This window comes from Prenolepis imparis, unplaced genomic scaffold (genome assembly GCF_030444845.1).
Source record: "Prenolepis imparis isolate NDT839.2.m4 unplaced genomic scaffold, iyPreImpa1.0 SCAF_9, whole genome shotgun sequence".
Lineage (NCBI taxonomy): Eukaryota > Metazoa > Arthropoda > Insecta > Hymenoptera > Formicidae > Prenolepis > Prenolepis imparis.
In genome coordinates this window covers 3943653-3969050 of record NW_028141167.1, presented here as the reverse complement: position 1 = coordinate 3969050, position 25398 = coordinate 3943653, and the positions used below count along the sequence as shown (strand labels likewise).

Genomic DNA, 25398 nt, shown 5'->3' with positions numbered 1-25398 from the left:
ATGACAGTACAGCCGGTTTGTCCATCGGCATGCACGTTCGTTTTTTTTTCCACATCGCAGCGAAAGTATCGCTCTTCGGGGAATTGATTCTTAATCGAAATACTTTAGAAAAAAATCAGGATTCGCTTTATACAATGCTTTGCAAATTGGCAATTTATTATTTAGCATTTATTGCTATCGCAACCTTTTGCTATTTTGTACAATGCGCGACCTTTTCTTTATAATATATACGATATCGGTGTTTTCTGTCAACCGTAGTGTATGTGCTAAGAAAATGTTTCTCGATCGTATGGGTATATATGTATTACACGCACTATCGTATTCTCACGGAAGAAAAGTTGCTTTGCTCGATTAAAAACAAAACAACGACCGGTGGACTCCGACTCCCGCTGCGTGAGCATTTTACTTATGTTAATACATTCGAAAATATTCCGCAATGACCGTAAGTATATCACGGCGCGTGAGACATTAGCATCGTGCCTTGATAAATCGTGCAAACGTATGTCAGATAACGCACATACGAGAAAGAAAATCGTCCCGACCGACCTTTAAATGTCTATTTAAAGCGCTCTTCGCCCCATACTCTCTATTTTGATTGCGTTACGTGCCGTGAGTTGAAACACAAAAAGGCTGATAATGGGAATTTATACGCGATATTTCGCGGCGGAAAGCTGTTATGACATAAAAAATACGATATGATGTAGAAATATTTTTCCAAAAGAGAACCTCTCTCCAAAAGCGTTGTAAATTTTATTAATATAATATATTAAATATTATCTTTTTTTTAAATTTATTTAATTTAAAATTTATATAATATTAAAAAATATATTGAAAATAATACATCTTTTATAAGAATTAGTGAAGATTCCTTTTATACAGATTATTAAAATTGCATAATTTATATTTTACTTCATAAATCACATGATGAAGGTCTGTAAATTAAAAACTATAACATCTATAGAAAATGATCTCTAAATATGTATATCACTTTTTAAAATCTTTAGATACACAGAAAATCTAGACGTTCATTGAATTGCGATTAGTTTATTACAACTATTTTTTTCCTATAAATGGTTACAAAACTTACAAAATCGTAGTGTCTCGTACGTTCTTACACATAACGTCCGGCGTCACCGGAAACGCGACTAAACAGGTGTTTGCGCCAGCTGCAATCGCCCTCGCTATGCTTCGTCACGAATCCCTTCTCTGTTCGTCTTCGTTTTCGCCTTGTCTTGACTCTTCATTTCTCGTCTCTGCGTCAATGCTTTCTAAAAGGTCGATAGTTATTCTCGGCGCTGCGTCATATAAGCAAAGAAATTCCTCCATGAATTCGTTTTTGAAAGATATAAAAGCGTTCTCCGTTTATCGATCCTCGCGCCTAACAATTAGCGATATAATTATGACCAATAATAGACAATATTATATAAATTCATAAAATATTAAAGATTTGACAAGACGAGAAAATGATGACAAGTCTATCACGTAACACATTATCTGTCATTTACAAATGGATTGATATTATTAAATTTTTAATGGTGCATTATGTAAAATCAATCACACACTGAGAGAATTTTCTCTTAGAATTTACCCTGAAAATCATGGTAATCGTGGGACAATATAGTATGGAAAGAATTTTATAAGAATTTCTTTGATTAATATTTATCATAATTAATTTTACTAAATTGTGCATAGTAAAATTAATCAAACATATTTTATATGTGTATTTTATTGTGATAGATATTATTTTTATTGTGATAAATATTAATCAGAAAAATTCTCATAAAATTCTTTCCATACCATATTGTCACGAAGATAAAAATTTGCACGAAAATATTTTGATCTTTACATTTTGTAATTTTTTAAAAATTATTATAATAGCTTGTACGGGCATTTTATGCGAATTGGAACTGACCGAATGGTAATTTTGGTTTGCAGCGTGGAACGAGAGCGGCTTCGAGAGCGAGAGCGACAGGCACGCGCGATGATGTCGGTCCAGGGGGACGTGGGAGGTGGTCCTGATACTAGACACCATCATCACCACCACCATAACCACGTGCATCATCACTCCGACAACATACATGTCTCCTCGCCGAACCTCTTCCGTGGTGGTCCCATCAGGGTGAGTACATTTTCCATTTATTTCCCGTCTGCTGCTGGCGAGACTATTTTTCCACCACGCGCGGTTTCGTATGAACGGCGTGTGTATGGCGCTATTGATTATTTCTTTGGGAATATTCAACAAATACTGATTCTCGTTCGGAAACGAAATTTATATAATATAGATATCTCTTTATCTTCATTTATGAAATATTTTTAAGTAATGAAGATATTTGCGGTTCTCCTCAAAGCGAGGGAGAGAATTTAGATAATTATTTTTCAAGATATTATCATTGCTAAATACTTTAATATCGATCATGCTATGTGACTAATATTTTCTAAATATAACCATGCGAGCGTCACTAGCTAATCTAACCAACGCTATACCGCGATCAAGTATTTCCGCAGATGGAAATTAAAACAGCTGTGATTCACCGGCTATTAATTTATTTTCCACAATAATGCTTTTCTATCTTTCTCTCTGTCTCTCTTTTTCGATGAAGAGGATAGCGTTGTGTGTCAGTTAAATTGACAACACCGAACATTTCGTGGCTTTTTTTTTCTCATTCACCGAGATGACGTTAAAAATGTTTCTGCACGGGGAAATGAAAGTAGGGACGAATGCTGACCTGTCGATCAATTTCGCCGCACATGATTGCATCTCGCCATGCGCATTTAAACGTCGTATCGAGATTTAAAACGAGCGCGAATCTAGTTTTCCTTTAGAGTTAAATGGCATTTTATTAAGCACCGCATTTCGCTTATCGTTTGCGAATAGTTGCAAAGTCGCGAATAATTAACGAGAGCTAGAGAGGCGAGAAAATCGGGCTGACGTCCATTTCTTATCGCTCGTCATCTATATTCAAGCACAGGATCCCGACCTTTCACGTTGTCCGATCGCTTAATAGATCTTTCTCTTGTGTTTTAAGAGCCATCTCGCCCTTTTTCCCGCGTCCTTTCACCTCCGTCTAGTTAGTAATCGGAGGCACTTCGCCAAGTAGATTCACTGACCGCTTCAATTAATGTTAACCGATAGCCTTCCGTTCTGCTCTTCGTCTTGTATATAAATCCATCATAATTTGCGGCGTTTTAATGAATCTTCTCTCAATCACAGCCATTAACGTTATTCGATTTGAATCTGCGAATATAATGTAGTTATCGGAATTCTCGCTCGGTCTTTAGAATATCGCGAGTAATAGCAATTTTATTACTATTATTAAGCATGCGGATAAAAATGGCGCTAAGAAGATTCTAAGAATCATGAGATTTATGGATTGCCGCAGTAACGTATATCTTTTGACGTCGATATATGTAGAAAATCCCAATCACGTAGTCACTTAAGTGTTACGGCAGAGCTACGCGATTATTAATGTACGATTTAATCGTAACATCATCGGATTTCACGCATAATCTTCCGCAATCTTTCTGCAAGCAGAAACGTGTTTCAACGCGAGAATATTGTTGTTCGCCATGAGTTTATAACTTTATAATTCGATGAGACTCTCTTCCGTGATTTGGAAAAAAAACGCGCGATATATATTGTAATTATCCTTGCGCATCGAGATTTTTCAATCTTTGTCCTCACAAGACTTTGTCTTGGTTTTTTGCGATAATTTATCGTTCGTCTATAGACAACCGTGAAGTAATCATACATCAACGTTTATTATTGCGCGTAAACGTCTCGTATGGCTTATGCATCCATTTCCGAAAGTATCCCTTCCTCGAACTGTCTTTTTCTCGCCTTTCCTCCCTCGATCGCGGAACATTTCATCGACCGTCACATGTCTGCGATCCTTGAAGCTTTTCCGACTACAATCCCGAATCTGGCGCGGGCGATAGCGGCAGCTGCTACTGCCTTGAGGGCCTACAGAGAAACCTCATATATGGCCGTTATGGCGAAGTCAAGGACCCGTCGGGTCTTTTTCGTGGCTCGTAAACATGACCTTCTTCTCTCCCCCTTATTCCTTCCCCTTTCCCCTCACTTTCACCCTCTGGTTTTATTCGCGCTGTTCTCCTCCAGGATTGCTTTCGGCGAAATTTATTTCTAATCTACGATGCTTCAGCTAGGAAAAGGATGATCCTTTTTTCGGGCGGAGAATCGTGCTGTAAATATAAATTGAAAGACACAAGTTGGTGCGCACTCGGCTTTCTAATTAAATATTTTAAAAAATGATCGTTTTAAATAAGGTCTCTTTTATTGGACAAAACTCGCGAAAGTAATTTTGGATAGTAGAATTTTACGCGGATAATGATTCTCTCAGTCATACTTACAATTAGTAAGAATTTTTCTTGCTCTTATCAAGATTAAGATTTTTTGCAGGAATAAGATCGACTCTCGCGTCGAACGAAAAAGGAATCGTTTTATTACAGCAACGACAGTAAAAGCATCAATTGATAAAATCGAATGAACTTTCCGTGATTGAAATTTTCTTTGATTTTACAACCGGTTTATAGCGGCGGGATTAAAGTTGACATTTGAATAAATTAATCAACTGTTATATCACTTCTCTCGGACGGTGTTACATGCGCGATAAAAGTGAAAGAAAAATTCAATTCGTTTCCTTCGTCTTGTTAAACCGCTTAATTATATAACAGTATTCTCTCATTATGCCCGCACGAAAGCCGCCTCCTCGGCTTTGGATCGTTAATACTATTTCCTATTTCTTTTGCGGGGTGCGAATGAAACCCGGCTATGTGTTCCGATTGGTCCTTTCGCGTACTCAACAGGTGTTTTCTCGACTTTTAATCTTTCCTAATGAGCATTTTACGAGGACGCAGAGCTGATCAAGTTCTCTCGAATATCGTCTGTCCGAGTTTTTAGTCACATTTTCAATATATTATATTTATACATCTCTGCTAGCACAAAGAAGCTTAACTTTTTTTATCACGACTTTGACAATCGTATAAGTATATATATATGCTTTTTAGAAAAGCTTATTTATATATTTATTCTATATACATATATTTTATTCACATATGCTTTTACAAATATTATGTCTATATATTGTATTCGTATTGTCGCGAAAAGTCGCTTATAAATTCGTTGAAGCAAAAATGAGAGGATCAAAGACAAACCGCGTATGTCAGTTTCTAAATACAGTTATTCCGAGGGGAGAGAAATGTCGTCCGTTTCTTTGCTGAAACATGGGAAGCTCCCGATAGAAGTGCAACGTGCCGGTTCTCTAACAACCATAACTGTAACTGCGCATTAGTAACCGTACGATGAGTCGCGAAGCCGCTTGGCGTCTTCGTCGTCCAGGCGGAACATAGAAACGGGGAAGCTCCTAGGCAACTCTCTCGGAAGAAGGGAAAGGAGAGGAAAGGAAAGCGGACTGGGAAACGGAGGAGGGAACACGGATATAGAGACAGAGAGAGGAAAAGAGAGGGGCAGAAAATGGCGCCGGTTTCTTACGAGTTCGATCAGCTTTTACGACTTTGGTTCTCCTTCTCCCACATACATACATACATATATACACGCGCACTCTCTCTTTCTCTCTTTTACCATCTTCTCTTTGAAGCGCAGCCGCAAACGGAAAAAACGGATTCCGCGACTTTTCCGCGGCGCGTCACGTAACGCGTCCTTCGGAATACCGTATCCGGATAGCGCATTTTCAATATTAGGGAACGTGACGCGCTGATGCGTCACGTATAAGGGCGACGTGAAATATCGACTACAATCTGCGCGATTATTCGCGCGGCGCGAAAATATGCACGTTGACGTACGAACACTATAGTCCGAACTGATTAATGCGATATTCAAGTTATTGGCTTCTCTCTTAATGAACGGTAGATTTAAATAATGCACATACTGAAGAGACAAACGTCTAACAAATAGAGACTGACTCGCGCGTATATCGACAGATTTATATTGCCCGGATAAGCTTAAAAAAAATTTGATAAATATCGCAGATTTTGTTTTTTAATAATTGAACCAAATAAGCTTAAGTAAAAAAAAAAAGTAAAATTGTATAGCATACAATGCACTATTAATATTAATGTAAAGTTTGGAAAGTAAAGATTCACACTGAGATTTTCACCCTAAGAATTTACACGCCTTACTTTCAATATATCGTTGTTTTTCTTCTTTCACTTCTCCATGTTTTTCTTTTAAACTTTGCGCACATCTCTCCTCATTGAAATAGGAACTTAGCGTTTCACGCTGTTATGTTCTTACGTCTATTGGGGATTGTTATCCCCGATTGTTCGTCGTGAAAATTCCCTCGAGTATGTGCGCGCGCGATAGTTTATCCATGTTCCACCTCGCTGTTTAAAGTTTCGCCGAGATTAAAGCTCGCTAGTTGGGAGATTATTCAACCAGATAAAACGATACGAATCAAACTTGGAAGAGAGCTATTAGCAGTGTTCTCCTAGTGAAGCCAGAACCTACGATCTCTAATAGTCGATACAACTGATGCTCTATATAATCTTGACAAATCAATTGACAATTAAATAGCATATGGTTATAATAAAATACGCTTCGCTCTTTTTATTAAAAAAAAAATCTAATCGCGTCTGAAATATAAAAAAAATAATACCGATTTTTCAATTTTCTTAACTTCGATCGGCATCCGGTCGCGAAATACAATTATGGAGTCTCGTCGGAATCTCGCGGATGGAGCATCTCGGTATGCGAGTCATCCACGCAGACGGAAATAAAGATGCTGCGCGCGCGCTATGAGAGGGCATTATTGCGCGGCTCGGTTGTTCGAGCGAGAAGCGGCCACGGGTCGCGGAGTCGTACGTATTTATTACCGAGATTAACGGCGTGCATTTGCATCTCTATATAGCGAGAACCGCGTCCGGCGAAAATTCGCTGCGAGCGTATATACGAATCGCGAAAGAGAGAGAGAGAGAGAGAGAGAGAGAGAGATATTATGACAGGTTTCGTACGTATATAGTGCGCATTCGATGCGATATATGGCTCGTACATAATAATGATCGAATCTACTTTTCACAAATATATTTCAAAAATTACAATGTCAAATTAATTAATGAAATGCAACTCAATATTTTATGGTAAGAACGATTCTTTTAATTAAAGAACTATTTCGAAATAAAGTAGAATGATTTAAAATCGAGGAGATTTTTGTAGAATCTTTTTTGTCAATTTGAAAATAGCTCTACGAAATTATAAACTACAAAAGTATTAAATATTATATATTGCTGCGTAAAAAACTTTTTTTTACTGAGATAATTTAATGAAAGGGGAAGAATATAGATGGAGATATTATGATAAATTATGCAATATATATCATATATTATTCAGAAAACGATAATTCACTGTTTGTATGTATTTGTAATGCTGCGTAAACTGAAAATATCATCTTTATACACGAATACTTCTTATTTTATCTTTGCCCGCGGACACGATTTGTCAAAAACCGCTCTTTACACTCTCGTGGATGTCAGCGCGAGCGATAAAGTTATTTGTCGGTCTTGCGCGGGAAAAACGCGTTCCTTGTGACACAACGTTCGCGACACACGTTTTACTCCTTTACGCGAAAAATAAGAGGGATCCTCGTCTCGCGGCTTTTTCTTTCTTTCCCTTCGCGAGGAAATGTGTTCAAACAGAGACGGCCGGGTTGAAATCTCTCTCTCCTCCTCCTTTCCCTTCTCTCTCGATCTTTCTTTATGCATTACCTTTGAAGCTGCTACAGTAAACGAGAGCGCTACTTTCTTACTGCACGAATATCGCTTTTATCTGGGTTCAGGAGCAAGCTACAATGAAATATCGACAATAAAGTGTATAAAGAATATGCGTGGAATAATACGAATAAAGATATTCCCTATGCGCGCGTGTAATTAATTAATTTTTATATTCAGTAATTGATAAATTTTAAATATAATTTTATTAGACATTAATATAATTTAAAAAACTTTCATGGTGTTATTACAAACTGCAATCGCTAAAAATCTCTATACAGCATCTTGCTGAATTTTTTGGACACTAGCTGTTCTATTATAATTATAAATTTTTTTTTATTACCATATTAAATTGATATATTTTTCTTTTTTCTTATATATTCCCTCTGCATACGGCTGCAGTATGCTCGAAATCCTTTGGAATGCAAAAATGTCGTTTTTTACGGTGATCGATCTTTTCTCTGTCAGGATGAGAGAGTGGTCGTCTCTCTCGCGTTGATTATTTGATCATTTCAATTGATAGCAATGGGTCACGTAACGCGCGTGGATCTCTAATATTGTAATTCTCGTTACATTCGCGCTATATAATTAGCCGATCACATGAAGACTTCATAACGTGACGGTGCGTTTCCGCGGAATTTTTCTTTGCGCGTGCATAAGGAAGTTGATGCTATCTCGAGAAGAACATTTAATTCGTGCAGATAACGCGAGTCACTTTCTCAATATAGCAATTCTTATTTGCTTGCCTTGGATAATATTCCGATAAAATCCGATTTTTTATCGGAATTGTATCGGAATCTTCAGTTCCTTCCGTAAACTTCTTCATCTCGTCAATATTTAAACGGACTAAAGCAGTCTTTGCACAATGCTAGCGATAGGAATAGCGATAGCGATGGAATAACATCTATTCTCTCGTCTATTCCTATTGGTGAATATTTTTTCTTCCACTAGCAACAGATAATAGATGTTATTCTATCGCTATCGCTATTCCTATCGCTATCGCTTAGCATTGTGCAAGGGGCTTAATATCGAACACTTGCATATTATTAAAACACGAATGCAATGCAGGTTTATGAGAAAAAAATTCAAGTATTGTCATCGAATTTAGTAAATTTTATATTAATTGAATCAATAAATATAATTATGTAATAATTTATAAAAGATTCAAATTATTTTTTTACATAAAAATTCAATATATATATATATTGGCAAGATAAAGGACTTTCAACGTCGAATATTATCCTTCAGAAATAAGCATTATATCGGTTGCAATATTTTTTTTACTATGCGATACGATGTAATGGCACATTTATTACATTATAAAATACGAATCGCGCATCATAAGAATATCTCGCAATCGTAAAAATGCATTTGCATACGGCTAAGATGCATAAGTATTGCTACATATGTGTGTATTATACGCTAATAGTACATATAAACATGTATATAATATACACACACACACACATCCAGGCGCTGTCGTCACTTGCCGATATTATTCTTCCGGCATGACGTTGCGATATGCTTCTGTTAAACGTGCCGGAACTAAAGAGGGCAAAAAGAAACATCGCGTCGTATCGCATCGCGGCGAGAATTCGCCAACAGCAACGGGAGAGATATTTCCCGGTTTTCCTTCGTGGGCGGACGATCGGGAGATTCTGTCTGTATTCTGTCGGATATAACGTACATCTATATATTGACTTTATATTTGAACGGAGCCGCGTCGTGTAGAAAAGCGAGGAAGAAAACGCGGAATAATAAGAGAACGAGAAGAACCCGGAAGCTTGAATTTTCGGCGATGGACGCCAAGCGGAAACTTCAGCTCGACGTTACAACTCATATACCGCGGGCGATCTCCACCAATTTTTCCTGTATTGTATATAGTATACCATATAGCACAGGCCATTAACCAGTTTTCTCTGAAAATTGAAAAATGCTAGGTTTCCTTATTGCTTAATGTTTATTTCCTTTTAATAATAAACAAAACAGAATGCGCAAAACTATACGCTTGTATCTATTATCTTTTTAGTATACATTTTTTATATTTTTTTTATATTATATTTTTATATGCTCCGACATAATAATGACACTCGAATATATTCGAGAGTAAATCAAAGAAATAGCTCTAATTCTGTAAATAAATTATCAGAAAGTTTCCTTCCAATTTTTACTTTTTCTAAATATTTCATGTAAATGTAATATATTTGAATATCTTTTATATCATTTTGATTTGAAAGGAGTTTTTATAATATTTATTATAGATAAACGTTTTCTCTTTCTCTCTGCTTTTTTTTTTAAACTTCTATAAATATACATATATAACTTTTACGAGTTTACACACACGAGAATGATATGCGTTACGTAACATGCATCTTTTGTTACTCCAGAAAATAGCAATGTCCCCGGCCGTTTAAGCGAACGCACGTTTAATGAGTCGTTTCTTGTCGCTTAAAATCTCGATTAACAGCGGGAAATATCACGCGTTTATTAATGCACCGCGGATGAATGTCATTGCCGCGTTGGAGAGCGCGGAGAGCCGTGCGTGTAATTAAACACTCCGCGGTCATAATCTTGCTTTTGAAGCGATGGTGATTAAACGCGGTCTCGGGGCGAAACGTAATAGACTGAGACAAAAGCGTTAGCATTTATGCACGCGTGGATCTCCATCATCTCATCAAATCTAATACATTCTATATTTTGTACTCGATTCGGAATATATATTGTCGTATCTTTCTTCCTGAAAAATACTAGGCCAACTATGTCAAAAATTATATTTAAACATTGAGCTAATAACAGCTTTTCGTTAAGATATAAAAATGCTTAAAAATGCTACATATACATATAATTTATGTGTTACATAATTAAATCATTCGTTTTATAGAAGACTGTTCAAAAAAAGTTGAACAAATAATCGCGAAATGTTTTCTAAAATAATATATAATAAAATATGATTATATAATAAACTAAATAATATAATAAGTAATTGATGAATATACAATAAGCTCTTTAGGCTCGTTGAATTTTAATTTTAGCCATGTCAAATCTCACTAATTAACGCGTAACACGCATGCACAGCAGTTATGTTCGGAACGATCGTTTATCCCTTATTCTACAAAAGACAGCTTTCAGCTGTTCGCATTAGTATACATATATGTATATATACGTTACACGAGCTTATCGCGAGTATATCGCATGTATCAATCGGATTACGCAATTCGCTCTGCTCGATTTTAATGACTATACATATCGAGCGACGACGATGCGATGACGAGATGACGGACAATGATGACAAACAACGATTATTTTTCGACAAGAATTCGCGTATTGCTTTCATGCAAATTATCTGCCTTCAGTATATACGTATGTATATAGATGCACTGATATATTTAAAAAATTTATTCGTGGCGAGGTTAATATGAAACTTTTATTTCATTTACACAGACGCGCAAAACTACTTGTCAATTCTTGCGTGATTTGTCAAAAGTTCTGACACGAGTTTCTTCATTATTTAACTTGTTATTTATTTCTCAACATCGCTTAATTGATTAATCTCGTTTAGGGGTGAGGTTAAAAAATTTTTAAAATATATCGCAGATATTATTGAGGATATTAATTACTTATACAGTCGATTTATCAGAGAGAGATATATATATATATAAAGATATTCAGTTTATAAAGATATGCATCGCAATTAATTCGCTTTGGAGCGAGTACTAATTGCGAAGTGGTAATTATATGTATGTATAATATGTTTGAAGTGTTCATCGAATATCGTTATAACGGAATATGCAGTGTACACTATTAAGGATCAATTTCTCAATGCGCTAATACTGGATAATGAACTGAAATAGGTATACGATTATTCCTTCATGTTCAAAGTAATCCTGCGCGAAGCAATTTTCTCACGAGACTAAAATTCAGAGCAAGAAGTTGCAACTTTTATAAAGATCACAATTACACAGAAAAAAAGAAATGTCAAATCTATACTTATATACTCGTATATACGCAACAATAGCTATAATCTTCTTATAAGAATTTGCTAAATCTTAAATTTCAACAATATTACAGTCTTATTTCAATATTATAAATGTCATCTGAAGAATATGAAAAAATATTTTATATGAAAATATGTTATATTCTATCCAATATTTTTTTTTCTTTTCCATTCAAGAAAATTATTCTTAAATAATAAGATTAATATTTTTCTTGGTTGAACTATATAAAATTTGCTTAAATGAAAACATTTTCATAAATTTCTTTTTCAATGTATTGGAAAGACAAAATAAAGTGATACGCTTTTAATAAAAATATTATATAAAGCAAAGCGCTAAAAATAAACGGATGGAAATAAACTCTGCAAGAGAGTCGCGAGAAAAAGAAAGCATTTGTATATAATATATATTCGATTACCGAGCCGTATAGAATATCACGACGACGCACGTCTTCCCTCCCCCTCCACCTCCTTACGTGGAATGTACCGAGCTCGCCGACAGTCACGTGTGTATGACGCGGCCCTTCTGCCCCCCCCCCCCCCACGCTGGACAAAATATTCGTGTTTTTCCTTCGATCGTAACTTCTCGAGGCGACTCGAGTACGCATTATAATCGCGGCGAGCATCGCGAATGTCGAATAAAGTGTGTATGTGTGTGTGCTCGACATAGTATTGTCAAGATTTTATTATTCTTCGCGATAATAATAGTCTCTGGATTTGCGCGGACGCGGACGTCGGTAGTTTCGAAAGTTTCGGCGCGCATGCGCGGTGGCGTTACTGTAGTCTCGTCGAATCACCTGCCGGTCGTCGTTTCGGTGGTCCGTGGATTCGGCGGATTTTTGCGATTTTTTCCCGGTCCGAGGTAACCCGCGGTCGCGAATTAGTGTCGAAAGTGTCGTATTAACGCCGTGCCGCGTTAATACGTGTCGGGTAGGCGTTATCTCGCGGAATCGTGGCGTCTCGGAGCACCGGCAAGGCGGTGGAGCGAGCTCAGTGATTCTCAGCGGCCGGCATTACTGCGCGGCAATGTTCAGATTGCGATGACGTAGTCACGCGAAAATGACCCTTCTTGACTTATTTACGGGGACCGTTAGACAAAGACTCGCGGCTTCTCCCTCTTCGTGGGTGAATTATGGATGCGATCGAGTGCCAGGAGGATCGAATTCATGTTCGGCGAGGATCTCCGGTGCCGAGTCGACATCGGACGAGTATCCTGGGGCGATTATTAGCCCGCAGGAGTGCATCTTGAGACAATATGAAATGCATCGAGCGAGATTCAAAATGGACGCAAATATTACCCGAGCAGCAAGTACGAGTGACGTCACGACACGCCGCGAACGGGACGCCACGAAACGGGAGTGTTGAGAAAAAAATTTTCTCTCTTTCCATCATGTTTTCTCGTCCCGTTTCGAAAGTAAATCACGTATTTCGTCGTATCTCGTCAGTGCGGGAGCATCGAATTCATATCGGGCGTTTGTACGAGTGTATGAGTGTATGAGTGATCTATACAAAATATTAATTTGTGATAGTGTAAAATGTGCCCAAAGTCCTCCTGTCAATTGCATATACATTTGGATATAATATACGGCGGAATATGGATTACTGAACTGCGGCGAATCGGTGAGCGTTAGTAATGTTACTGTCTTCAATTCTAATATTATATAATGCTCGATATGCAATGACTCACATATAATGTTATATATTTAGTACGCAAATTATAGCCATACATTTTTTACCAAGTTTTTGATAAAAAAACTTTTGACGAGTGAAACACCCCTCGGTTGAGAAAATCAACTCTTTAATTTTTAATAAATTTTATTTTTTTGCGTTACAAATTTGGATATATTTAACATTAAATTTATTTAGGAAAATTCCAAACATAGAATTTTAAAGCAACGCTGTAATTAACAAAGACACGCAATAAAACGTGCACAGAAAAAAAGACGTGTCGAATCAATACTTATATATGTATATACTCTTATATACGCAACAATAGCTATAATCTTCTTACAAGAATTTGCTAAATCTTAAATTTCAAAAATATTACAGTCTTATTTCAATATTATAAGTGTCATCTGAAGAATATGAAAAAATATATTATTTTATATGAAAAATATGTTATTTTCTATCCAATATTTTTCTTGATTGAACTATATAAAATTTGCTTAAATAAAAACATTTTATATAGTTCAACTAAAAAAAATATTAATCTTATTATTTAAGAATAATTTTCTTGAATGGAAAAGAAAAATGTTGGATTGAAGATAACATATTTTCGTATAAAATAATATATTTTTTCATATTCTCAGGATGACATAATATTGAAATAATATTGAAGATTGTAATATTGTTGAAATTTAAGATTTAGCAAATTCTGTAAGAAGATTAGTTATTGTTGGGTATAATATATACGAGAGTATATAAGTATTGATTTGACACTTATTTTTTTTCTGTGTAATATTAGTAAAATTAGTAAAACGCAAAGAAGATATTTTACATGGAAAACACCAATTTGAATAATTAAACTACTACGAATAAAATATGTCTATATATATTGATTCTAAAAATTAAACTAAATTGAATTAAAACTTGAATTAAATATTGACTAAATATGTTGTTTTGTGTTACTTATATAAATCTATTTTGAAATGAAAATATATTTCTTATGTTTGTATAAAATACACTTTATACCTTTTTGGACAGTAATAATAATTAACAATTTTTTGAAGATTGGATATTTACAGTTTAGACGCAAATCATCTAAAAATATAAATTTGTGGTAATTTGGAACAAGGTTATATACCGTAGCTCGGTAGATAGACATACATATGATGCAACCTTCAAAAATATTATCTTTAAAAAAGAAAGAAAAAAATACGAATTTTTTACACTCATCAGTGATGCGCGATGCGTATAAAAAAAACGACCGGTCGTTTAAAAATCGGCGCTGGCCGATGGCGAACGCGTTTAAAGCAATCTCGGTTGTCTTTGTCCATTTGCCATTTTCGTTTTGCGGAGGAACGCGCGCGTGCATTAAGCAGATAAGTTTCGGACACATATTATCCATTAATTCTCTCTCCGTATAGCCGCTTCGGGAATCCGCCGATCTCTCGGCGCCCGGAGAGTTAAGTCGCGCGCTTTTGCGTTAAGCGGAAAGCGAAGCCCGTGATTTGTAGGTCGTTTGATCGCGTTATATACCCGTCTTGCGGTTTACGTAACCACCCAGATAGACGGTACGTGTCTCGTGTGTGTGTGTCTATGTGTTTCGTCGCGTGTACGTGTCTCTGTTTCGCGAAAGTGCACGAGTATGTGCACTCCGAGGCCAGCTTGCGATGTTAGGTGTCGTGTATCGGTGAGATATGTCTGGATGAGGGTGAGGCTGCGTTGCACGCGTATATGTGTTTGCATGTATGTGTGTTCGCACGCTGTACCACAGATGCGCGTCTACCTGAATGTCAGATTATAGACTGGCTAGGCCAGATCCGCGGACGAGAGAGCGCATTCTCTCCGTTTCTCGCTCGCTCTGTACGTGTGCGAATATGAAGCTATATATGTATAGATATATATGTATAGATATATATGTATACATATACGATATCTCCGACGTGCTATTAGTCTGGCTTTCTCTTCATCTCTCTCTCTCTCTCTCTCTCTCTCTCTCTCTCTCTCTCTCTCTCTCTCTCTCTCTCTCTCTCTCTCTCTCTCTCTCTCTCTGCCTCCTCTCTTCGTGAAGCGACACACAATGAGATATAAAATGAGACGTGGAGAAATAAGACGTAGCATTACCACCGTATAATGAGGTACTAACTACAAGAAGCAATCAGTCAGCGAACGCGAATGTAACTCGAAGATAAGATAAATGAGCGATCCTATATAGAGCCTATTCTTACAATTAGTTGTATCTTGTTACAGCTCTTTGATTTTTCGAGGATTTGGAAAAGTTTGGCAAGCAAATTACTATCGAAAAATTAATGCATAAAAATTAAGTAACAATTTAATTTCTCTACTGATACTCTGTTAAGGATAAATCGCACGTAAAAAGATAATAACGACAAAATACGAACAAATACGCGAATTAATGACAGTTGAGGGAAGATAAGAAATATATGAGATTATTTGTAACGTGTAAAACAGCTGAGGGAGAGGAATATATATCCGCGCGCGTCGAACAGAGGAAGCTTTTATAGAATCAGCGAGGATATACGTGTTTACTTATACGATCACCGGATTATATACGTTAAGGTAACAGCGGCATCGGGCTCAGGCAACCAACCAAGCAACCATCCAACCAACCAACCAACCTATCTATCGTACCTCGTGTTTCTCCTTCGATCTCGCTGCTCGATCGAGCGTGCCGCATCTCAAGGAGAGAGATCGGCTTTTGTATTTCGCTTGTCGCCGATTCAGCGTGAAATGCGTATACGCGTCTCTCTCTCTCGTCTCTCTCAACAGCGCCAATACGATCCATTGAATTTTTTCGTCAGGTATGCGTAACCGTTTAGCTGACGTTTAATCCGTCTCGCGCGCGAATTTGCATAAACGCACGTGCGACCCTCGCGATCGATGACACTCGCAACGTAATTATGCGGGCAAGTTATAGCGCGCGTGTTTGAGCAGTTTATTGATTTTTTTTGAGCGACTTCGATAACTGCAGTTTACATAAATTTCACTATTGTTGGGAGGGACTTTTTTTTCCCATTTAATTTGCTGCATCGTGTAACGTTTAATTTGCAAAAACACATTTGCGTGTGTTTCAATAAATATTCATTAACCTTTTTTCGAAAACGCGCAAGTCAATGTGAAATACGTCTTTTGAAATTTACATTTTATTTGATTGTTTGAAAATGTATAGCGGAAGGAATATTGGAGCGCGATTTTCTTCAAACAGAATCGCGGATGGTTGTTTGAGAATAAATTTATTGAAAGCTGTTAAAATCGAAATAATTCCCGCGAGATTATCACTACACGCCACGTGTGTGTTTTGAACCGTAGTCGATGTACGTGCCCGATAAGCGTCGTGTCGAATATCATTGCTCGCCGCGATATCTCTAACACAACTCGCTGATATAAAGAACGAGAATCGCGAGAACGATAAGCCGCATTAATTGTCTACGAAGTTAATTAAGTTGTCGGTTATCTACAACCGCTATCGTTCTTGATGGGTTTATACGCAAGAAATTGCGAGTTTTTACATTCATACGGAAGAGAACAACGATATAATACATCTTTAATAACGAGAATCTCTAACATTACACGCATCTTTGCACACGTACAATTTATTATATGTAACTCAGCCTATAATATATTTAAAAAATTACCGATAACCGCGCATTTAATATTTTTTTGCGCATTCCGCAAACGTCTCTCGCTTCTCTAACACGACGGAAAAGGACATGGAGACTCGGCCTTGCGGTCAGGTAGATCCACGGCAGAAATAATCGTGTTTTCTCCTTAACCGAGAAATTCCCACGAAAGACAGGCGCGAGAGATAGATAGAGAGAAGAAGAGCAAGAGCCATCTTTGCGAGAGCACGAACTCGTCGTCCCACGATACTTCTGTTGGCGATTCGCTCTCTCTCTCTCTCTCATTTGTCATTTGCCATTTGCCATTGTACGCTCGACCGGAGAGAATCTTAGTCGCGTTAGAAGGAACATATTTACCGGGGCAATTTATGATGCGGACAGGAGCGCCGCAAGGTAATAGGATCGATCGATCGAGCGGAACACTTGGATTTTCATATACGCGGCTCAAAACCGGTAGTGCTGATGGAAGGGAGCACTCACTTATCATTCCCAACGTGTCGTTTAACGGCTTGCGTTAACAAACCTTTTCGCGGTGTGATAAACGCGAAATTAATAATAGATTTTTTTAAAAATAAATATCGCACCTTATTAATGTATCACGTATCCTTCTTATTTTCCAAAAGCGACATTAAAGGTTTGGTAAAATTGTGAGTTTCAAAGAAAATAGTTTTTTAATTTATGACGATAATAATTCTCTTATTTACTTTTCATTTCACTTTATTATTTTCAACAACTTGATTATTAAATTGCATTTGCTAAATATAAATTATTATATAAATAAATACCGCAATTAATTGAATATATTATACATATTAATTGAATGTATTGTGAATTGAATGTATTATTATACATTAAACGTAATGCGCTTGATTAAAAATTTAATTGAATGAAATTATGACCGACCGAACAATCGAGGGGAAAATGCGAGTGTGGTTTTGCGACATCTCGCTTCTATTTCGGAGTCGGTGAAACCGACATCGATCGTGTTTTGCAATTTCAGATAGAGATCGGCGCGTCTTTTCGACATCGTATACGCGAACGAAAGCGAGTGTTTTTCGGGATTCGCCGATTCGCATTAATAACATGGATAACAAGAGCACCCTTCGAGAGAAGGGAACCTCCATGTTCCTTCCATGTGTATATGCGCATAAATGCGTCTACAACTTCTCGCGTTTTCGAGTTAAATTGACTATATCGTCGAGATAACGGGAAGTCGATGGCACGAGGAATATCTTGCAGGCCGATGTCGTTGAGCCTTTTAATAACCTTAATGCCCCGGGGGAACTATCGTGAAATCCCCGAGTCGCGCGTCCTCTTCGCTCTTTCTTGCCCACCCCTTCTCTATCATCCCTCCTGCGTCGTGCGGCTTTTAAGTTTTGGATTTCAACAGAGGCGGAGGACGCGAAATGGTTGTGAGAGACGAGAGGGATGACGGGAAAGGGAAGGGGCGGGGCAACAGGGGGATGCAGCGCGTGCTCTCCTCCCGGCCATCTCTTGTCGCCTACTACATTATTCAGATCTGTCCCGAGAAGAATACCAGGTTGAATTTTAAGGGGATGAAGAAGTCGACGAATACACACACACACATACACACAGCCCCCCCCCCCCGGTGGAAGTCTCGCTTCCCTCCTCGCCTTTTTTTAAAGTCGCTCCGATTTCCGTGCGGCTCTGCCTGAACGAGATTTACATATGTCCTGTATCTCGCGAATTTGCATCGCCGTCCCCGCCGACGACGACGACGACGACGACGGTCGTTGGTTTCATGCTCGATCTCGCTCGGTAATCCGTTCGGTAACGCCATTGTTGTTGTGTGCCCGATTTCTCCCTCCGTTCCCCCTCGCTCGTTCTCCGTATTTTTTTGCGAATCTCCGCGATTTATGCCGGGGAAGAGAGACTCGCTTACGCCGTTTTTGCATATTCGGCTTATCGCGGAGAGACTCGCGTGCGAAACGGCAATTAAGTCAAATATACGAGCGGTGCAGTTCGTAAGTCGTTACGTCGTCTCTCGACTTACGTCGCGTCGCGGCTTACGGCTTGGCCAGCCATTTTCGATTGAAAACTTTGACGCAATAGTGATCCAACATACTTTTCCTTTTTTTTTCTTTAGCGCTCGAAAAAACTTAGTTTTAAAATTGAGAAAGTTAAAGTTAGTTTAATTTTACGTTCCTTAGAAAAGAAGTTGTAAGAGATTCAGGAAAATCAACGTTAAAGTTAAAAGAATTAGATTCAGATCCATTCTTTCTCTCCCAAGTTTAAAAAGAGGAAATATTTTATTTTTATTTTTTTTCTATCACACTGCCGCTAAGTTTCTCCAATTGATAACAATTTTCATATCACAGCGAAAACTCCGGAGATATAAATCAGACATAAACGATGATATAAATAAATGGTTATACATCGTCATTATTATTGCGCGATAAATCGCGCGCGCGCGTGTCGTTCGATATCACGACTGGTTTTATAATTAACCACCGACAGGGTAATCAGAAAGCGTTTATATTACTTTCGCGTGTTACAATAATCGCGTCTGAAATGAAAATGCATTTGCCGGGCGCGGAACAATAACGATGTAGCGGCAGCGCGGCGATTTCCGTCATAGAGAGGACGGTTGTTTCATTCGAAGGACAGCCAATTATTGCACAATGCGCGACATAATTAATTAACCCCCTTTCCCTCCCCTCCGAAAAAGCGCCGAAAGCGTTTATCCATGAAACACACTTTTCGCGTGGAAACAATTCAACACTCCCGACGCAATAAATGCGTTAATTAAATGTATAAGCTCTGTTTGATTTTCTGCGCCGCAAAATATGCGTGGCATTTGAAATGCATACATTTATATTATATATAGCGAGCCCTTTTATCGAATTGCGTATAATAATTGATTGGGATTCTCTACACAGTGTATAATTATGTAATGCATACAACGGTTAATGTGATTTGAAATTTTCATCCTTTATTATATCTTTAGTCTACATATCGAGACTGAAAATTATTGCATCTGCACAATTTTTTTAAAGAGAAATATCGATACATGCGATAGATGTGATTAATTACACGCGAAGAGTATATCTGCGCCCATAAATACGCCTGTTAAAAGTTATCATAGTTGGATTAGTCACGAAGAATACGACATAGACGGACGTTTTACAGCATTGTCGTGATACGGGTTACGTTTCCGTTACGGTAGCGTGCGTGTTATATACGCGTGCACCACGCAAGCTGCTATTTAGCGCAATTTATTAAACTGCCCTCTCCCGCCTGTCTCTCTTTCTCTCTCCCTCTCCCTCTTCCTCTCTTCGCATCTCGTCTTCCTCTTACTCTTTCTCCGCCAGTTTCTCTTCTTCATCCCCTTTCCGCTTTGGCCGTTTTGACTGCTATGCCGACTATACAGGGGAAGGATGTGTTTGGTGGCTAAGTACACACACAAACGCGTCGACCGGCGCCGACACACACACACCCTACATACATACATGTATATACACATACACAAACACCCACGCTGAAGAGAGAGCAAGCCTGGGTCTCACGCCGGGGGTGGTATGACGGAATCAATACCGGTGTGTGAGAGGGCGGGATAATGCGGTGGCTTGACGAGAGTCGTAGGTAGTAAAGGTCGGAGAGAGAAAGAGAGAGAGAGAGAGGAGGGGGGAGGGATGGCGAAAGACGAGAGTGGGTAGGATACAGAGGAAGATGGGGTTGAGAGGAGACAGAAAGGATCGTCACGGAGGGGGAAAGTCGAGGACTTTACTAGAGGAAATAAACAATAGGTCGGTAACCTACGTTCGGTGTGGTGGTACACGCTGCTAGAAAATTACCCGAGATACCGAATAATAGCATGGGTAGGAGACAAATCTCTTATTCTTTCTCCCCCTCTTCCCTCGCTTCCCCCACACGTTCGTATATTCTTGTCGTTTTTTTCTCTTTAGTTTCTTTATTGAAAATAATACTCACGGGTATATTAACGTTTGCTGGTGGTTGACACATCTTGTATATTTCTGTTCGCACAGCAGTCGAATTTTACAGGGGTATACAAATAAAAGTAACCGGTATTAGGAGATGGGTAGGTCGTTTGTGAATTAAATCGCGTTAAATATCATAGTCTGATCGGGATTAATTCTAATGCATTAATTTTAATATTGAAATTTTACCCATCTTGCCAGACGGAGGAATTTATCAAATCTTTTCTCATTTTCTTCATTTTCTTCATTCGAAAGAAATGAAGCAGGATACGTATACAAGTCCGTAATATCCGACTAAAAAATCAATTGACTGCTTAGTTTCGAGAGAGAGCTGCGAATGATAAATCGATACTGTGGAAACTGGAGCATGTACGTGTCGCAGTAACAATGCTAATCACATTAAAGCGAGTGGTGGGGTTTGTGTTTATCCTTCGGAGAAAAATTTCTTAATCAGGAAATTAACCGGGGATGATATAGATAGGCGAAAGACTTCGATAATAAAATTAACTCGCGCACACTTTTACGGAAGTAAAGACCAATCAAGAATATCTTGTAATTAAGTAATGTCTTGTGCATTTTTAGATATTATTTGTATGTGAATCTTAAATCTATTTCTTATAATTTATATATTAATTATTTGTATTAATCGTATTAACAGAGTAGAGTATCTCGCGTCAAGTTTTATATATTACTTCACTATTGCAAAAAACATTCTTCAAACTATGATGATGGATAAGCGAGAGTACGAATGCTCTCGATTAAATTTATAACATTCCTAATGTCTCCCTGGGGGAAACCTGCAACATTGCGGCATTTCATCCCTCGTTGCAGCTGTCCACCATCCTCTGTTCCGCTTTTTTTTTATCCTTTCGCCTTGGTGGGTCGATTCGCGCTCCATTTGCGTCATTTCGGACGCGACGCAAATAGTTCGATTCATCGTCGCGCACGTTTCTCGAAATCCTCCCCGTGCCATCGAAGAAGGCGGTTAATTAATCGCTCCCTTGGCACGAGTCCACCGAGTTTGAATTTAGCCGTAGCGGCCGTTTAACCTCGGTAATGTCTGTCGTGAATTTGGATAATTTCCTTCCTTCTCGTCCATCTTCTCGCCTTCGCATTCTCTTTCACCTCACTCCCTCGCGTTTTAGCTTCGCTCATTGTCGGCACGCGATTATCCCTTTGTCTCGGCCGTGAACTATCTCGGCTCGGCACTTTATGTTACATACCGATTACAATTTCAATCACACTCTACTTTTTGCGTTCAGAGACACTGATTGAAAATTTTAATTCACGTCGTGAATCTTGATTCTTTTTTCATATAAATAACTTAAAATACACTAATTAGGATTTTAAAATCTCGATTGAATCGGAAATACATATATTTTTACATTCTTTAACAAGATATAATTGCATAGAAATTTTTTGGTTCGACAAATTTCTCTCGATGCTATTTCGTTAAGGAATACGATCCATCTTAAGTAAAATAAAAATTAAAAAGGTTTGACGTATAAATTAAATTGAAGATTAAGCTTCTCTCTACACAACTTTGCGCGTGTGAAAATTTCCACCGGACTGTGAAACTCTCGCCGACGCAATTAGCGACTGTAGCTCGATCTTTCACTTTTTATTACGCCGTTTTAGTGCTCGTGTCCTGTCTACTTCGATATTCGATGGGGCCGGGGATTTTCGCGCGCGAGCGCTTATAGTCAGTACAGTTTTCTATCGATCTCTCCGTATTCGCGTGCTTGTCTCACCGCCGGTATTTTCCGGTATTCTTCGCTCGCTCGACGATCGTATTAACGCAATGTCGACTTTATGCCGAGCTTTCGATATTTCTACCTTCCGCCAGTCAGCAGATATTGAGAGATTAGAGGCGAAGCGGCGCGAACGCAGTTGGCACGTACTACATTCGGTATGCACTCGCTTGGTTCCGCTTTGCACGAGTGCGAGATTCAGACGGAAGTCAATGCACTTGCCGCAGAAGCGAGGAAACAGTGTCGTCTTTATTGCCGCGGGATTATGTCCACTAAAATATTAACTAACACTCTGACGGATAATATACGCGCGAGCTTAAAAATAATATTACTTTATTAAATTTACATACAGTTTAACGAATACATATATATGTATAATCAGATACTTAATATAATGTATATAAATAATATATTAAATACTCTAAAGATAGTGATTAATTTCTAAATTTTTCGGTGCAATAATAAAATGATAAAGATTAAAAGTTGATAGATTTTATACATCAAATAAGATATTGCTAAGATTAGAGAGAGAGAGAGAGAGAGAGAAGGCGAGAAACTGCGACGCGCATCATTTGCACGCGAGTGCATGGCTCGGAAGCTACTCTTTATGCGCATCGATGTTCGACGATCGATGCTTGATACTGGATGCACCGGCAATAATGGAAATTGCCAACGTTCTAATCTACCACGCCATCGCGTATATATAACGGTACGGTGAAGAAAACTCATCGAGGTAATTTCGAAAAATTTGAATCAAAGTCTTTCGAAGCGACACGATGATAGCGTATACAATACGGTTCGTAGATAGGATAGTATAGTGGAAACGATCGGAAATTAACAGCGGCGTAACGATAATAAAGTGTCGTTTAATCATAAAAGACGGCGACGTTAAAAGCGCAGCTTCTGGACATATATCTAATGCGAGGGATATTTCGAGAGAGCCTGGAATATTGATTATATGTATTGGATGATTGCAAAAGTTCGTGCCCGATTTGCATAGATGGATTAATAACTTCAAATCGGGCACGAACTTTTGCAATCATCTAATATATATCACATATAATGTAACACTTTCAAAAAATAATACAATCTGATAATATTTTTTAAAGCTATCTTACACGTAACATTTTATTGAGGCATATAATAATTCTTACGATTTCGAGATAGTGAGAAGAAATGTTTCATTTTCGGATTAAAAAGGGATACCAATTTGTCAGTCAAATGAAAGAATTGAATGAAAATTAATTATCAAGAAATACATATCTCTTCTACCGCGCGATAAATGTCAGAAACGATTTCATCGTGCGAAACAATAGTATTATTAAAATATGAGAGATCAGATTGCTCGAGCGCGTTTATATAAACGTGCAAAGTATCACGTTTGATTTGAATTTTATTAATCGTAATCGAGATAAGATTGGCACGAATTTCTGCATGTTCTTTCTTCGTTATATTTATCAACGCTGTCTCTTTGATGTCGCGATTTCGGGAAATCAAGGCTCTGCTCTTCGGGGCCGGGAAACGCGCCAAGGACGACGATAAATTATACGGCAAGAAGAGATCTCGGGGAGACTCTCTATTAGTCTATCGGAAATTGATTCTTATTACTTAACATGCACGCGCGTCGCGTCACAGGCGAGGCTTCGCTCGCTAATCTCCGTGTGCCATTAGGTAACTTCTTCGCCGCGATGTCAATTGCGCATTTAACCGTCCGCCCACGCGAACGCGCAAGGCGCCTCGTTAAAATATTCCCAGAGACCAGGCCAATTAATTTCATTGATAACGAATTTCCCGTATAAGCCCGTACATTAATTCCAAGGTAACACACGACGTTTCTCTCGCGGAATATCGAAATATCCGTTCGCTAAATTTAGAGAGAGAGAACAAGGTGAAACGGATACCGGACGTTTCTTCTCTCGCGGCGGAAATATTGTAATATTAGTATCGAGTGAATAAAGATTATAGGGAATGAACTGATTTTTTAATTGAAAACTTGATTTTATATTCCATCTACGATAGTGTTTTCACTCACTTCGATTCGCACTCTCTCTCCTTTTCTCCCTCTTTCTTGCTAACTTTATTGTTCGCTAGTGGGAACGAGCGGTTCCCCAACAATCGCTATATTTTTCCCGAGACGCCAGAGTTTTTAACTTTAATCCGATTTTGTTCTGCAATCTCATACACCTGCCGTTACCGCGCACTAAATATTTCCTGCGTAAATTTATCGCTGATAACTCCTATCATATCGATATTCGTGATACTATTTTTGTTACGGCTCCGAAAACATTACGAATTTTTTTAAAACTTTTTGAAACGGAAGAGAAAGTTATCAAGTATTTGGAGAATGCGAATTTTGAATTTTCTATAATATATCGTTGTTACATATATTGTATTCAATTAAATCAAATTGACACTCTTACAATTAGTAATATATATTTATATTGGGTTGATTCATAAATAAGTTTCGTTTTATTTAACAAACTGAATTTTTATATTTAAAATTATTTACAATAAATTTTAATCTGTTATATATTTTCCATCATTAAATATAATTTATTTTCACTTAAACGGTAATTCGTTAATTTCTTCCTCGAAGAATTTTGAAGCAAAAAAAATTTTTTTACAAATTCATCGATCTCAGCATCATTATGAAT

The 25398-nt window shown here is 37.9% G+C and overlaps 1 protein-coding gene across 6 annotated transcripts in view; it reads left to right on the top strand.

Moving 5' to 3' along the window:
• Nucleotides 1-25398, top strand: part of Lilli (AF4/FMR2 family member lilliputian) — a 197600-nt gene that overhangs the window by 88207 nt on the left and 83995 nt on the right. For 5 of the 6 annotated variants that reach the window (XM_083046192.1, XM_083046193.1, XM_083046194.1 and 2 more), the window contains one exon: nt 1936-2119. In XM_083046192.1, the coding sequence (XP_082902318.1) occupies nt 1936-2119 (184 nt within the window). Of the gene's footprint in view, nt 1-1935; nt 2120-12481; nt 13352-25398 lie in introns of those variants that run through there. The other variant, XM_083046197.1, reaches the window with a different exon arrangement.